Raw genomic sequence first — 16,791 nt, 5'->3', positions numbered from 1 at the left:
AAACTGACTTCTGTTTTCCTGTTAGCTGAAGCAAATTCTAATTCACACTCCTAAGGCCAACCCCTTATCTCATCCTGTGCTGGCCCTTTGAATGGCTTTACTTCAGAGGTTCTCTGTCCCAGAAACTTAATTGACAGATGAAGGACACCTCTGGGGAAGTTGGGTGACTAATCTGAGACCAGGAAAACTGATCAATGGCTGTAGAGCAGGAACTCAGACTGTCCAATGTGGTATCTAGACCTTTCGGTGGTACTGGCTTTCAGTCAAGTGGGACTGAATACTGAGGGGGATGTAAGGAATGTTTTCAGAGAGAGTTTTCTCTTCAGCTTCACACACTTTGGGTAGTTAAGGATTCAGATCTGAAGCAATCTGATCCTTGCCTATTTGGCTTTTCCATGGAGGGTGTTAGGAGGGATTTAAAGCTCTTCCCCCTCCTGAGTTTTCAAAAAGGATTAAGAAACTTCCTTTATGGCATGATGAAGCCGGAGCCTCAGGACACAGTGGCACAGGCCTGTAATCTCAGAGACTGGTAGGCCAAGACGGGGATGGCAAGTTTAAGGCCAGCCTTAGCAATTTTGGGAGATCTTATCTCAAAATAAAAAGAGGCTGAGGGTGTAGCTGTGGTAGAGAGCTTGCCTAGCATACACAACACCCTGGGTTCAATTCCTAGTGTTGTGGGAGAAAGCTTAAATAATTAAAGAATTTTAAAGTGGGCATGAATACCTGTAATCCCAGCTACTCAGGAAGCTGAGGCAGGAGGGTCACAAGTTAGAGATCAGCCTTGGTTAATTTAGCAAGACCCTCAGAAGCTTAGTGAAACCCTGTCTCAAAATTTTAAAAATTAAAAAAAAATGTTATGAATATTGCTCAGTGGTTGAGCACGCCTCATTTCAATCCCCAGTACCAAATGAATTAATAAATAGGACTAGGGATGTAGCTCAGTAGTCAAGCACTTGCCTAGCATGCACAAGGTCCTAGGTTCAATCCTTAGTAACACGCGCGCGCACATACACACATACAATTGAAGTGTTAAAATATAATACTAAATAGATATAATAGATATAATAATAATTTCTTAGCTCACTACTATTTATTGTATGTGCCAGGTCCTCGATGTCTGGGAGCACTCCTCCAAATACTGCAAGAAATCCCAGGGATTCAGACCCCTGCCCATGAGCTGATTTACCTTCTCCCAAGTCACTCTAGATAGGTTTTTATCATTCTTGTCACTGCAGTTTCCTTCCTCTCTTGGCTCAGCTCTCACTCTATACTCTTCGAGCATTGGTTCTCAGCCTTGTCTGCACATTAGAATCCTCTGGGGAACTTGGAAAATTACCAAATCATGAACCCCTTCCTCTGTAATATTTTTTTTTAACACTCTCCAGTGAAGGTCATGTGCAGAAGGATAAAAATCCCTGTGAGGTGGTGAGTCGTCCCTGAATCAGGTGAGCTTTGTCAGGCTCCCAGTGCAGCTGTGGAAGAACATGAGACTTGCCTCTGAGTGATCTGAACTGAAAAGGACTGTCATCTGTCTATTGAACTGGTTCATGTTGTGGTGCAGCTTGTGCGGCATGACTGTGTAAGCATTGGCCAGAGCCAACTGAAACATTAAACAGGAAAGTGGCACACAGGCCATCTTGGCCCAAGTTGACCAGGATAGCCCTTGGATCCCTTTGTTTTGTGGTTAGTTATTTTCTTAAAAATTAACAAGCTCTCAGACAAATGTATACACTTGGTCATTTTATATGTCTGTCAATGACTAGTCAAAATGATTGTGCGTTAAAGTTGCTGATTTCCTTATGGGCATGTACTTTTTCTTTTCTGCAACTCCCTATTTGATGAACTCATACCCAAAAATAAGATCAATTGTCCTGGGGACAATTTGGACAGTTCACTAGATACTGGACAGGAGTTGGGTAGAATGAACCCAAAACAAATCACACTGTAGAGATCAATTATAGAGGCAAGGTATGGTGGTGCACGCCTGTAATCCCAGCGGCTCGAGAGGCTGAGGCAGGAGGATCACAAGTTCAAAGCTAGCCTCAGCAATTTAGTAAGGCCTTAAGCAACTCAGTGAGACCCATCTCAAAATAAAAAGGGATAGGTATGGAGCTCAGTGGTTAAGCACACCTAGGTTCAATCCCCAGTACCCCCCCCCCAAATCAACTACAGAGTAAAATTAGTCCTATAATAAAAACATTATTCCTTTTTGGGAACCCATATTCACACAAGAATTGCAGGGTTCTCTGTGTATGTCTACGGGAGGGTACTAGGGATTTAATCCACAGGTGCTTTACTACCGAGCTACACCCTAGCCCATTTTCATTTTTATTTTGAGGACAGGATCTCACTAAGTTGCCAAAGCTGGCCTCAAATTTGTGATCCTCCTGCCTTGGCCTCCTTAGTTTTGGACTTACAGGCATGTACACTCAGTTTACAGAGTTCATTAAATAGTGCCATGAAATATTTGAGTACAGATTTTTAAATACTTGACAGAAGACTATAAGATGAAATATCCTAAAGTCCTGATGATTATCAGACTTGTACAATGAAATACACATGAAATTTAAATGGTTTTTAAAAAGACACATGTCTTTTTATGTTTTCCTTTTACTAGACAGAAAACTGAAATTTTTTTTTAATTTTTAAAATATATATATTTATCTTTTTTAGTTATCAGCGGACACAACATCTTTGTTTGTATGTGGTGCTGAGGATTGAACCTGGGCCGCACGCATGCCAGGCAAGCGTGCTACCGCTTGAGCCACATCCCTAGCCCGAAAACTGAAATCCTTCAGAGCCTGATTTAGGCTATCTGATTTAGGATGTGTGATAACTCTACCCCTGAGAAAGAGAAGGATTCTGAGTTATGTCCTCTACTGCAGATTAGCAAATTAATCTCCCAGAATAGCTAGGGAGAGTCAGTCTACCTGATTAACAGGGTGAATTTTAAAATTTGTTTCTAGACCAAAAAAAAAATTTTTTTTTCATTTTGGAGGGATAATTAATGATATATATATATATATATATATATATATATATATACACACAAAGTGGGTAAAATATCAATAATATCCCAAAAGAAACAGCAAATAAGAATATTGAGAGCATTTTGTCAGAGTATTACTCAGAATAATAATATTGTCAATACCAAAAAAATAACTTTTTTAGTAAAAAATTTTAAAATTCTGAAACAGGTCATCTAAACCTAGGATAAGAAATATTTTTTTCAAGTCAGATTTTGTTTTTTAGAAGCCTTTACTTGATTAAGAAGGAAAATTAGATATAGACCACAGATAAATACAAAGTGCATACATTATTATTTTCTTATTACATAGAATTATTTATACTTCATTATTCCCATCAATACTTTTTTAAAAAATTAACCTCTAAAAACCATTAAACAGTTTGTGATTATTCTTGTTCTCTGACCATAGCTGCAGTTGAACAAACTAAACAGAACAATTTTGGTTTGTAATTACTATCAAATTATTCAAACTATTTTATAAAATATTTATTTCTTTTCATTTTATTTATTTGGTACTGGGGATTTAACCCAGGATTGCTTTACCACTCAGCTACATCCCAGTCCTCAAAATTTTCATTTTGAAGCAGGGTCTTAATATGTTGCTGAGATTGGCCTTGAACTTGATATCCTCCTGCCTCAGTCACCCAAGTCTGGGATTACAAGTGTACAATACCACACTTGACTAATTTATAGAAAATTTATGCCCAAACATCTGCTAGAAGGTGTCCTGCCTTTTAGATTTTCTCTTATTTTTTTTTCCAAAGTACCTTTCCCATCCTCATTTTACCCTAGAAGTTTTACCACCCAGCTGAATCTTGCCAGGTCTTCCTTTATCCCTTTTCTGATTAGGTGTGGTTTAATTTACCTCTGTCCTGGGAGCATGGCAAAAGACAGAAATTACCACAATAAGATAGTTGCTAGTTGTGTTAGTAGTCCTAGTAACTGAGAATTAACTAGTCTTTGGTCTAAAGAGCTTCTAATTATAGTGAATTATTTTTTAGTAGGACCCAAGTTTTTTCTTTAAGTCCTGTTTGTTTCTTTTGTTCTCCTTCTCCTCCTCCTCCTCCTCCTCCCCTCCCCCTCCCCCTCCCCCTCCCCCACCCCCTCCTCCTCCCTCTCCTTCTCCTTCTCCTTCTCCTTCTCCTTCTCCTTCTCCTTCTTCTTCTTCGAACCCAGGAGCATTTTACCCATTTTACCAGATTGAACCCAGCGGGGCATATAACCACTGAACCACATCCCCAGCCCTTTTTGTTTTTTATTTTGAGAAAGGGTCTCACTAAATTGCTTTGGGCTTCACTAAATTGGTGATGCTGGCTTTGAACTTGTGATCCTCCTGCCTCAATATCCTGAGTTGCTAGGGTGACAGGTGTGCACCACTGTGCCCGGCTAGGCTCATGATCCATGAAGAAAAGAAGGCCAGTGATATTCCCATTGGAGCCCATCAACTAGCAAGAGATTGTATAACATAAGGGCCTAGTTCTGCATATGAAACATAATGATCAGGACTTCTCCCTTGCAGTACTGTTTGTCTGAGTTTAGTTTGACCAGTGTTGAAGTGTTTGACAAGTGTTCAGTTTTTTTTTTTTTTAAAGAGAGAGGGAGAGAGATAGAGAGATAGATAGAGAATTTTAATATTTATTTTTTAGTTTTCGGTGGACACAACATCTTTGTTTGTATGTGGTGCTGAGGATCGAACCCGGGCCACACGCATGCCAAGCGAGTGTGCCACCACTTGAGCCACATCTCCAGCCCCAAGTGTTCAGTTTGACTGTCAGAGATAGAAGTGAATAGGGAAGTAATAGACTCCCATGGAATACTAGGCAATTAGGGGCAGAAGTAGGAAAAAGCTATAAGGCGACAGGATCATGTCTGACCTGTTGTCTGGCATTTGTTCAAGTCAGAGTTTCAATAGTCAAAGTTGACAGTATGTGACACCTGGCATATGAAGTTTACACAGGTGGCAAAGATATTAAGCTTCCTGGCCAGCAAGAAAACAGCAGTGCCCCATTGACCTGAATCTGGACACGTAGAGATATAGTAAAATGCAGAGCTGGAAAGAATACTTAGCATCCTATGGTAGAGGCCTCAAACACTCAGCTGAGGAGTTTATACTTAATTCCATTGGCAGTGGAAAGCCAGTGAAGCAAAAAGATTGCATTACTAGAACTGGAAGTGCCCTTTAAGAAGTTTAATCCAAGAGTGCACTGGATATAGAAATATGGGTGACTATGAGGAAATGCTAGTTGTCACCCAATTACCAGGTCATTGCTACATTCTAGGTGAGAGGTAAAAAGGCCTTGTAGCAGAGACTGTCAGTGCCACACCTTATCTTCTTGGCACTTACCATTCCTTTGCTAAGGGCTCCCAACTGCAAGCACCTGCCTGTCTTTGAGGGGTTTCCTTAGCTACTAGAGCCACCTAGGCCTGTTTCAAGGGTAGACCAGAAGTTCCAGGGAATCAAATTCCTCCAGGAGCAGCTTTCAGCCAGATACTGAAGGGAATTGGTGAATAAATAACCCAACTCCCTTGCCATCTTTTTTTTGGTGGTGGGGTGCCGCAGTCTGGCTGGGCACAATTCAGGAGCCACTTGTCAAAAGAAACTAACTTTATTTTTAGAACTACAAACACCAAACAAAACAGCTCCTCAGTAAAAAACCCTCAGAGCCCAACTGCCACCACGGCTTCCCACAAGCCTCTCACCCACACAAGCCTCACCACCTCCCACAATCCTCCTGTTCTTGAGGCCGATTGGCTGGGTCGCATGGGCGGAGCCAAAGAAGTCCCCCAATGAGCAGCTCCGTGGTCTGAAAGGGCAGGGAAACATCCCAATGAACATCACCGCAGAGGAGCCAATCAGCTAGATGTTGCTGGTGCTGCTGTGAACCAATCATCAGCCGGCAGCTGGAAGTTTGCTGGGGCCCCTTTGGCTGTGGCTCTCAACAGTGGGGAGGGATGGTTCTCCCCATTGAACTCAGGGCTTTGTGCATGCAAGGCAAGCACTCTACCAGCGGAGCTATATCCCCAGCCCTCCCTTGCCATCTTGTTGGGATCATTTTTTTATTTTTTAGCCATTGATGGGCCTTTTATTTTGTTCATTTATTTTTATGTGGTGCTAAGAGTCGAACCCAGTGCCTCACACATGCTAGGCAAGCACTCTACCACTGAGCCACAACCCCGGTTCCTTATTGGAATCATTTTAGGTCTCATTCAACAAATTGTCCCAGAGTATCTCTCTCTCTCTCTCTCTCTTTTAATATTTATTTTTTAGTTGTAGTTGGACACAATACCTTTATGTTATTTATTTATTTTTATGTGGTGCTGAGGATCGAACCCAGGGCTTCACACGTGCTAGGCCAGCGCTCTACCGCTGAGCTACAACCCCAGCCCCTCCCAGAGTATCTCAAGGGAATTGAGTTTTAGTTGCCTATAGCCATAAACTGCTTGATAACATTTCCTTTATTGGCATCTTACCTTTTCTGACTCATTTCATCATATCCCTGCAGAAACTTGTTGGCATCACCTTCCAAATGAAGCTGCTCACACTTACACCCTTGCCTCAAGTGCCCTTTTGACAGAACCCAGTTTACTAGACATTAGTATAGTGGAAAAGAGGAATTTCCTGTGTGTCCTGCAAGAGGTCCTGAGGAAGAAGAACCTGCAGGACTTGACCCTTTATCAACCACTTGGGGAGAGGGCAATGTCACCTACAGTTTTAACTATGAAAATCTAGATGTCACCTATGGAAAATGGGCACTTAGGAGTAATGGGAATTTTCATGAAGAGAAGGGGGTTTATTTTTGGACATTTTGCATTTGAAGTACTAGTGGAACATTACAAGAGCCAGAAGTTCTAGCTGCCTGCTAGAACTTGGAAATTTGGATCTGGAGTTTGTGACAAAAGTGAGAGTGGAGATTTGGTTTGATCATTGCATAGAAGTCATTGATGAAGCTGTAGAGGTGGATAACACCTTCAAGAATTAGGTATTGAGGGGCTGGGGATGTGGCTCAAGCGGTAGCGCGCTTGCCTGGCATGCGTGCGGCCTGGGTTCGATCCTCAGCACCACATACCAACAAAGATGTTGTGTCTGCCGAGAACTAAAAAATAAATATTAAAAATCTCTCTCTCTCTCTCTCTCTCTCTCTCTCTCTCTCTCTCTCTCTCTCTCCTCTCACTCTCTCTTTAAAAAAAAAAAAAAGAATTAGGTATTGACTAGAGGGTAAGCAGTTGCAAACCTAAGAATGGATGCCCACATTTGGGGTTGTAGGAAGAATGACAGGAACTGGGTGAGGAATGGACAGCCAGCGACAGTAGGAACCAATAGGCTGGAGCCATCTAAGATGCCAGGAGGAGCAGGCAAAAGAAAGTCTATGTGGAAAGGTTCTAGGTTTGCTGCATTTCCAGTTCTGGTAACTTTTGATCCATAGTGGTGGGTCATTCTGTGTTGAGACATAATCAGGTTAGCTTATGTTAACAGTATATTGTGAGCCTGGTGTGGTAGCGACCCATTTGTAATCTCAGTATGACTTGAGAGGCGAGACAGGAGGATTACAACTTGAGGCCAGCCTCAGCAAATTAGCAAGATTCTGTCTCAAAATAAAAAATAAACCGGGTTAGGTATATACCTCAGTGTTAGCACCCCTGGGTTCAGTCACCAGTGCCAAAAAGAAAAAAAAAAAAACAACAACAACAACAAAAAAATGGGCTGGCATTACGGCTTAGTAGTAGAGTGCTTGCCTAGCACGTGTGAGGCACTGGGTTCTAGCCTCAGCACCACATAAAAATGAATAAAATAAAGGTATTATATCCACCTACAGCTTAAAAAATATTTGGAGGGCTGGAATTGTGGCTCATTGGTAGAGTGCTTGCCTGGCACATGGGAGGCACTGGGTTTGAGCCTCAGCATCACATTAAAAAAGTACATAAATAAAATAAAATTATTTTTAAAAATTTTGGGGGAAAAGGCATATATTACAGTGTACACACTTGAGCCTTATGATATGCTATTGTAAAAGAAAAGATTTAATTGAGAAATCAGACTGTGTATTGCTTTATCTAGTGTAAAGCCAGTGGCAGGAGGCCACACTACTTCATTGGCAGTATTATCCTTTTTTTTTTAAATTGATGGGCCTTTATTTTATTTATTTGTATGTGGCGATGAGAATCAAACCCAGTGCCTCACTCATGCTAGGCAAGCACTCTACCACTGAGCTACAATCCCAGCCCTAGTATTATCCATTTTGATCTTAATGTTATCTATTTGGAGCAAGTGTTTACAGAAAAACAAGCACCTATGTCCAAGAATTCCAGGTATTAATTTATTTGATATATATCTCATGGAACCATGGTACTTTATAAGAACTAGTTTGCTTATTGCAATATAATCTAGACTTTGCTAACTTGTGACCTTTGGCAAATTATTCAAACTTGCTGGACCTGATTTTCCTTGTATGTAAATAAGGAAGCAGATGACATCTGTTGTCCATTCTGGCACTAAGACTCTGTGATCCCAATTTTCCATAGTCTATTTTTCTTATACTCTGTGTGTGTGTGTGTGTGTGTGCGCGCACGCACAATCCCAGACATACACACATACTTTACTTACAGCCTGTATATGTTCATAAAAAATTCAGAAACTTTAAGGCTATTCAGTGTCAATAGACATGTACAAAAAAAAATACTAAGAATGATTCCTTCACCTAAAATTATCATGATAAATTCTGCAGTCATTACAAATGAACATTGTGGAAGGTATTGTTTTATTTTAGGTTTTTTTGTTGTTGTTTGTTTTTACTGAATTTGTACCCCTCAAGTTCATTTAATCACAAAGGGTTTTTTTGTTTGTTTTATTTTGATTGTTGTTTCTTTTCTTTTTCTTTTCTATCTCAATTTAATCACTTACTGTTAAAATGTTACAGGAGTGCTGGGCACAGTGTCTCACACCTATAATCCCAGCAGCTTGGGAGGCTGAGGCAGGAAGATCGAAAGTTCAAAGCCAACTTTAGCAACTTAGTGAGGCCCTAAGGACTTAACGAGACCCAGTCTCAAAACTAAAAAATAAAATAAAAAAGGGCTGGAGATGTGTGTCAGTGGTTAAGTGCCCCTGAGTTTGATCCCTTGGTACCTAAAAAGAAAAAATAAGTTACAGGAGTCATTAACTTCTTAATTCAGTTTCCTCACTTCTAAAATAGATATAATAGCATCTTCTTTACTTTTTTGTAGATACAAATTTAATTATTCAGTAAGTGTTACAGTTAGGTTAATATTTGTCTTTTGGAGCATTCCATATTTGCATATTGAAAAGATGGCAGTATATAATAGGTAGTGTATCAGGGATGAGGTTAATTGGATGGATTGCTGAAAATTGTAATTTTCTCCAACTACACATTAGTGGTTGAACAGTAGGTGATGTATAATCTTCTTAGTATGATTATGGCTTATAGGAATATTAAAGTTGGAGTGGTGAGGATAACTGATTTCAGTGTTTTTATTAGTAATGAATAATGCTATCAGATTCATCTTCTTGTCATTACATTTCAGGTTATTTTTCTCATATAGATATTTTATTCACATACCCACACATATATTCAATGTAGGTGATTGTTCCCTCCTCCCAGACCTCAAGCGAAGCATTTGTGAAGCTTTCCTGCTATAAACAAAGCCCTTATTGAAGAATTTCACATGAAAACCATTTGTTTTGATGCATTATGTATTAGGCATAATCAGCTTTACATAGCTTAACATTTTTAAGTGTCTGTTGCAGTGTAGCACAGTTGGGGCTATGTATAAATACTGTTATAAAAGAAAATATTTACTTGGTAAGTCAGACTGTATATTATTGCCTTATCTGGAGGAAAGGCAGTCCCAGGAACTTTACTCTCTCTTTGGCAGATAACACTCAGGGTGGAGAAAGTAGTGCCACAATTTAGTACTTGTTGGCACTATTAGAAAGCCTTTTTACTGGGGCTGAGGTTGTGGCTCAGTGGTAGAGCACTCGCCTAGCATGTGTGAGGCACTGGGTTTGATCCTCAGCGCCACATTAAAAAAATAAATAAATAAAACAAAGGTATTATGTCCATCTACAACTAAAAAATTTTTTTAAAAAAAGAAAGCCTTTTTACTTACTTGTGTATTTTCTAAAAACTAATTATTTTGGCTTTGGGGACAATATAAAATTTTTTTTCTCTAAAAAATAATTCTACCCTTGCCATACAGTTTCAGGTACCTGTAAACCCCAGCAAGGCTGAGGGAGGAGGATTGTGAGGACAGCCTCAGCCACTTAGACCCTGTCTCAAAATAAAATAATAAAAAGGTCTGACTTTAGATAGGAAAAAGGAGAGGGAGGGAGCATGGAAGTAGGAAAGACAGTGGAATGAGATGGACATCATTACCCTAAGTACATATATGAAGACACGAATGGTGTGACTCTACTTTGTGTACAACCAGAGACATGAAACATTGTGTTCTATATGTGTACTATGAAATGAAATGCATTCTAATGTCATGCATAACAAATTAGAATAAATAAATAAATTTAAAAAAATAAAAAGGTCTGGAGAGATAGCTCAGTGGTAAAGTGCCCCTGGGTTCTATCCATAGTACCATCCCCGCCACACACACACACACACACAAAAAAAAAAAAAAAAATCCATAATTCTACTTTTTCTTCTTATATTGACTCTTCTTCTTAACGTAGAGACACATTTGAGTGTAGTAAATTGTATGTGTTTAACAGAAGGTGTTTGTAATGGTTTTGTTCCATATGCGTCAAGTCTTCTTGCATGTCCAAAGTCTTTTTGTTAGTACCAACCCAGTTCACAGTCACTCCAAATGGCACATATATGTACTGCAAGATAGAAAATGAAAAGTTAAACTATTATTAAGAGAATGTGCAAAGATTTTTTTTCATACTGATGACTTCTTGCTCATTTTTTAACACTTCTACTTTATACAAATCATTAACCTCACATTTTAATTTTTTTGCTCTACTTGTCACTGCTTGCAGACGCCAAGGACTTACTGTTGTGCTAACACTGAAGACTTGGAGACAGTTATTCACCATGTCCACAGCCTGTACCCTTCTGCTCCTTTTCTGGCAGCTGGGGTTTCAATGGGAGGGTAAGGTTTTCCCTTTCTAAAATACCTAAGAGGGAAGTGTTCTTATTAGCTACCTCCTAGACATGCTAACATAAGTGTTTTTTATCATATCTTATCACATGTTTGAAGGAAGGAAGGAATTAATTTGGGTGAAGTTTAATATTTTCCTTGACTGTTAATCTCTATGATCAAAGGGTACCAGTCTTTCCTCAGGGCAGTCCCGCTTTTGTGAATCTGAACCCCACAAAGCTGATTTGTGTCACATTGCTACCCCATTGGCCTTCTGGTCTCCATGCTTCTCCACCATTGCTGTGGCTGCATCCTCCTTGAATACTGGGGAAGCTGAACCTGCAGCATGATATTTGCTGTGAGCATGCTATGTCATAAACATAGATCAAACACATTGTGTCTTTCCACAATGTCAGTATTTATGGAATAATAATACATTCACAGGCTATACCACTTCTATCAGTGTTGCTAAACACTTGTCTGTTACCTGGTAGACATAAGCTGGACAATCACAGGTTCTTTTATTCCAACCTTAATTCCTAGTATCTGTAATACTCAAGTCATACATCACACTTTACACGGGGGTGTGTGTGTATATGTATATATGTATATGTATATATATATATATATACATATACACACATATATATATATATGTTTCAGATAGGCTAAGAAAGAGTTAGGGCAGCCACAGGGGTTTAGAAGGCTGAATTGAGAGGAAAAGCAGAAAGCTGATATGAATGCAAAGAATTACTGTAGGTGATCAGATAAGATTACTGAATCAGCCAAAGAACTGACAGTTCAGGGCACAGAACTGTCAAAGCACAGGAATTTATTCTAGGCCAAGGTTTGGACATCAGTAGTTTCACATTGTCAGTGTGGTGTGTCGGCTTGAGATCTTGGCTTGGAGTGGGGCTTGCATGGTCATCGAGGGCAGGAGAAACTGCATTCTGCTAAAGCCTGGGGACAGAGACTCAGAGGTGGAAGGCTGTGGTGATTTTCCTGGGCAAGGCCCATGTTGAGTGACCAGCGATCGGGTCAAGTTTCTGCTGAGCGCAGTCTCGGGGTGCTCCTCCTTTTATGGGTCTCAGGTGAGGGGGTTGCGTCACTTGGTGGTTTATGTGTTTGACGAAGTTGTGGGCCTGGCTTTTCCAGTATGAGTTCGATACACCCATGCATCCCTGTGCTTCTAGTCAATTTGATACATTCACCGGTGGTCATTCATATTAGCATTTATTTACCAGTTTGTATCTTATGATTGTGCCAGGCAGACAGTGGTGGTTTTTTTGCACAAACAAAGTGTGGTGTTGTTCCACTTCAGCACTTAAACTCAAAATGGAGTAGCTTATGACAAACTACTGCTTTATAAAATGGAGTCACAAAGGTTTAGGCACAGTCTGAAAACTGCTGTTCTGTACACCGTGTAGTAACTCAGCAGAGCCTGATCTCCACAATGTGCATCACTCCAGTCACAGAAATTCTCAAGTGGCCTTCCAAATTATTTTTTTCATAGGTGGCATTTTGTTTTGTTTTGTTTTGTTGCTGGGAAAATAGGCCTAATGTGGAATGTTCTCCTAGAAACTGAAATTTTGTTGTTAATCCCCTAATTCCAGCTGCTGCTTTATTATAATGGTTCGTGCTATTTGTCATTACATTAGAGCTTATTTGGAATTTTTATTTGCCATGTTTAATATTTAGGCTTATTTCTACTAATTATTTATGTGTTTTTGTTCTAGTGAGAGAGAGCTTAAGGAAATTCAAAATTTTTTTATCTAGCTTTTTATTGTTTTAGATTCCTTACATCAGTGTCCAAAAACTACCTTCTAATGCTGGGGATCAGGGCCTCATGCATGCTAGGCAAGCATTCTACCGCTAAGCTATACTCCCCCAGCCCCAAAGGTACTTTTTTAAATCAGTTAACTCTTGAAATTTTTTTAAAAAAATGCTTTTTCTTCATTTTGTAATTGATTTATCTGTCATTTCAGTTTTCACAACATCTTAGGAGTATGTATGCTTGAAAGTTAACAGCCTTTATTAATGACAGACTCTGAAAAATAGGCTTTAACCAGAGCCTTTTAGATTCTGATAAACATAAAACTAAGAAGGCAAGAATACATCTGTTACATTAGCATGGAAGGTCTGCCCTGACCTACTAAAGGAAGAAATCTGAATCAATGCAGAAAAAAGGCAGAATTTCTTCATTTTCCTTAACAGACAGAATTTAGTTTCTCTTTCCTTCCCCCCACATAATGTGAAGCCTAAAGGACAGGGTGAGAGCTGAACTTTTCCCCCTTAATCATACATTCTTGACTTTCTTTCTTTTTCTTACTTTTTTCTTTTTTTCTTTCTTTTTTTTTTAAGGCCAGACCTTATATAAACAGGCCCACATTCTTTATTCAGAAGCTCCTGGGAAATGCCTATTCATGCCACACTGAAGCCTCAGTGCTTGAAGGCAGAACTTGACCGTTAGCCTTTACAGCTGGTTGAATATTAATGTCTTGTAAATTACTTGAAAGAAGCATCCTTTCTAGTTGCCTAGCACTGTGACACAGTCCCAACTGGCCTTACAACACTTGGGGATGTGTTTTAAAGCTTGACACATTTTTCTTTTAGACATGCAGCTGACAAAAGCATAGTCTGAGGAAGATTCTCAGGCCCAGTGCCCCCATGGACTCGGTAATCCCCAAGCCTGTGATGCCTGGGGCCAGATGTAGGCTTTGAGCTATAGCTGAGTCAAGTCAGGGACCCCTTGCTACTTTAGACTCAGATTCTAGTCTCCCATTGAGATGGTAAATACGCTTTAAAAATGTATAGCCATTCCAAATATATACAGGAGACAAAAATACACCCCATAAACTCATCACCCAGCTTCAATTAATTATCAGCCCACAGATACTCGTGTTTCATCAGTAGGATTCTCCTTCCCCACTCCTTCCCAAGTCTCCTAATTGTTAACTATATCTCAGACATCATTTATTCATATTTCAGTTGAGTCTAGGGATATAACTCAGTGGCAGAGTGTCTGCTTAGTATGCAGGAAGGAGGCCCTGGGTTCAATACCCAGCACCACAAAAATTAAGAAATAAATATTTTACTTGGATAATTTCTTGTGTAGTTTATGTTCTCATCAGTTTACAATCTCATACATCCTCTATCCAAGAATGATACAGTAAATGGATTTTTGGAGCAGGGAGATGGAATAGGGGCTGGCTCTGTCTAACCCAAGCATTAACCACAGTGTCTCCAGGAATGGTGCACAAAAACATTTTTAAAAAGTAAATACATAAATATTTCTAATGTTGTCTCTAAAAAGCGGATTCTCTCTTTTTTAAAAAAAATTCTTATCCTACCTAAACGAAATTAATGTATTATCAAATACTCAGTCATTGCTCATATTTTTTACAATGTCTGTTTATTTATTTGATTTTATAGTTTATTTGATACAGGAACCAGATAAAGTTCACCCACATCTTGGGATTGGTATGTCTCTTAAATCTCTTAATCCATGGGTTCTTTCTCCTTCTCACTCTCTTTTTTCTTCCTTGTAGTTTTTTTCTTTTTTCTTTTGGTAATGGGGTAAGTAAATGGTTGGTTGTTTGTTTCTATCAAAGTAAAAGAACCTTTTGGAGGGTAACATCTTGGCATTATTTTGCTCCTGAGTAATAACCACGGATTACCCGAACATGTTTGGTCATGTCTCTTCCTGGGTCTTTCTACTCCCTTCCAGCCCTTGCTGTTTATATATTTAAAGCCTCCTAGCAATATCTGACCTTCAACCGAACAAGTAGGACCACCAAAACTAGAACCTTAGAAAAATCCCTTTGCAGGAATGGAAGCACGACCCTTTATATGGCTTAGTGAACCACAATGCTATATCCAGCTAATAGAGGAATATTAAATTTTAAATATTAAATATTAAATTAATTTTCTAAAGCAACATGTCCACTTTCCTTCTAAAATTTCATCACATTCGCCCTGAAAGTCATTCTTCGGTTGAGGTGGGGGGAAAAGAGTGAAGAAGACTATTTCATCATTAAATATTAAATATTAAATTAATTTTCTAAAGCAACATGTCCACTTTCCTTCTAAAATTTCATCACATTCACCCTGAAAGTCATTCTTCAGTTGGGGTGAGGGGAAAAGAGTGAAGAAGAATATTTCTCCTTATTTTTCCTGTTTTATAACCTGAGCAATTGAAAAAATTAATAAATAAATATTAAGTACAGAAAATAGAGAAATGGAATTTAGTACATCATCCTTTCTTTTAGTTGACAGTGTTAAGCTTAGATTTTTGAGATTATTAGATTAAATTCAGTTCTTGTCCTTCTTACCAGTATAGAATTAGGAAAACTGATCAAATAAAAGGAAAACATGGGACTGGAGATAAGCACAGATAGCAGGAAGGAGTAGGAAGAGAAAATAAGTTACTTTAGGCGCCGGTTGCTCTGCCACAACTCAGAAAGTCTAACTCTAGACTGGAGAATCCTCTAGAGCCTTGCTGTAGGGGACATGGGTGTCTCAGCAACTAGGATGGCCACCCAGACCAATTTACAATCTCTGGGGTACCACCTGGACATCAGAGGTAGTTTTACAAACTCCCCAGGTGATTCCAATGTGCAGTCACATTTGAGATTGACTCCCTGTGTGGATTTCTCTTGCGTTCTCATGCTTTACTTCATAGAAGGAAACAGATACAGAAATAATTGTATGTGTCCCATCCACAGTATATTTAACTGCATTACACATATGTGTATGAAGTGAAGAAAGAACAGAGATATTTGCTTATGTAAACACTGGTTTATATTTTTCTCCTCTATAATTAGTATGACGTTTACGCTTGGAAATGACATATCTTGGGCTGGGGTTGTAGCTCAGGGTTAGAGTGCTTGCCTAGCATGTGTGAGGCACTGGGTTAGATCCTCAGCACCACATAAAGATAAATGAATAAATAAAGGTATTGTATCCATCTACAACTAAAAAAAAAGTTTTAAAAAAAGAAATTAGGCATTTTGACAGATATAAAAATTTGTCACCAAGTTTCCTGTTTCTCCTCATTTTAGAATGCTGCTTCTAAATTACCTGGGGAAAATTGGGCCCAAAACTCCTTTGATGGCAGCTGCCACTTTTTCAGTTGGTTGGAATACTTTTGCTTGCTCAGAGTCGTTGGAGAAACCACTGAACTGGCTGCTTTTTAATTACTATCTGACAACCTGCCTCCAGTCTTCAGTTAATAAGTAAGTCATCTTTAAAATTTTTTGTCTCAGGGCTGGGATTGTGGCTCAGCAGTAGAGTGCTTGCCTGGCATGTGAGGCCCTGGGTTCGATCCTCAGCACCACATAAAAATAAAGGCATTGTGTTGAGTCCATCTACACCTAAGAAATACATATTTTAAAAAAAAATTTGTCTCCAAACTTTTAGATCACATGACCCAACAGTAAAAACATTTAAGGCATAACACTGTCAATATATGTATATTTGTTTATATATGACTTTACTATGTACCAGAATATTTTCTATGTGTGAATGTATGCAAAAATAAAAAACTATAAGCATAAACTAAACTTATAGATAAAAATCATAATGTTGGGGCTGGGGTTGTGGCTCAGTGGTAGAGCTCTTGCCTGGCATGTGTGAGGCCCTGGGTTCAATTCTCAGCACTG

General features: G+C 39.2%; 1 protein-coding gene and 1 pseudogene across 11 annotated transcripts in view; both read left to right on the top strand.

The window, feature by feature from the left end:
• Window positions 1-16,791, top strand: part of LOC308631989 (large ribosomal subunit protein uL23-like) — a 491,218-nt pseudogene that overhangs the window by 45,528 nt on the left and 428,899 nt on the right. The gene's annotated exons all lie outside the window — the stretch shown is intronic.
• Window positions 1-16,791, top strand: part of ABHD3 (abhydrolase domain containing 3, phospholipase) — a 61,269-nt gene that overhangs the window by 29,139 nt on the left and 15,339 nt on the right. For 5 of the 10 annotated variants that reach the window (XM_081263595.1, XM_081263598.1, XM_081263593.1 and 2 more), the window contains 2 exons: window positions 11,031-11,143; window positions 16,192-16,365. The exons of 1 other annotated variant lie outside the window; for it this stretch is intronic. In XM_081263595.1, coding sequence (XP_081119721.1) covers window positions 11,031-11,143; window positions 16,192-16,365 — 287 coding nt within the window. The remainder of the gene's footprint in view (window positions 1-11,030; window positions 11,144-16,191; window positions 16,366-16,791) is intronic. 4 more of the 10 variants (XM_081263591.1, XM_081263592.1, XM_081263596.1 and 1 more) reach the window with 2 other exon arrangements.

The sequence above is a fragment of the Spermophilus citellus genome, assembly GCF_964194105.1.
Source record: "Spermophilus citellus genome assembly, chromosome: 12".
NCBI classification, from domain to species: domain Eukaryota; kingdom Metazoa; phylum Chordata; class Mammalia; order Rodentia; family Sciuridae; genus Spermophilus; species Spermophilus citellus.
The sequence above is the reverse complement of the archived record's forward strand: the minus strand, read 5'-3'. Positions and strand labels throughout refer to the sequence as shown.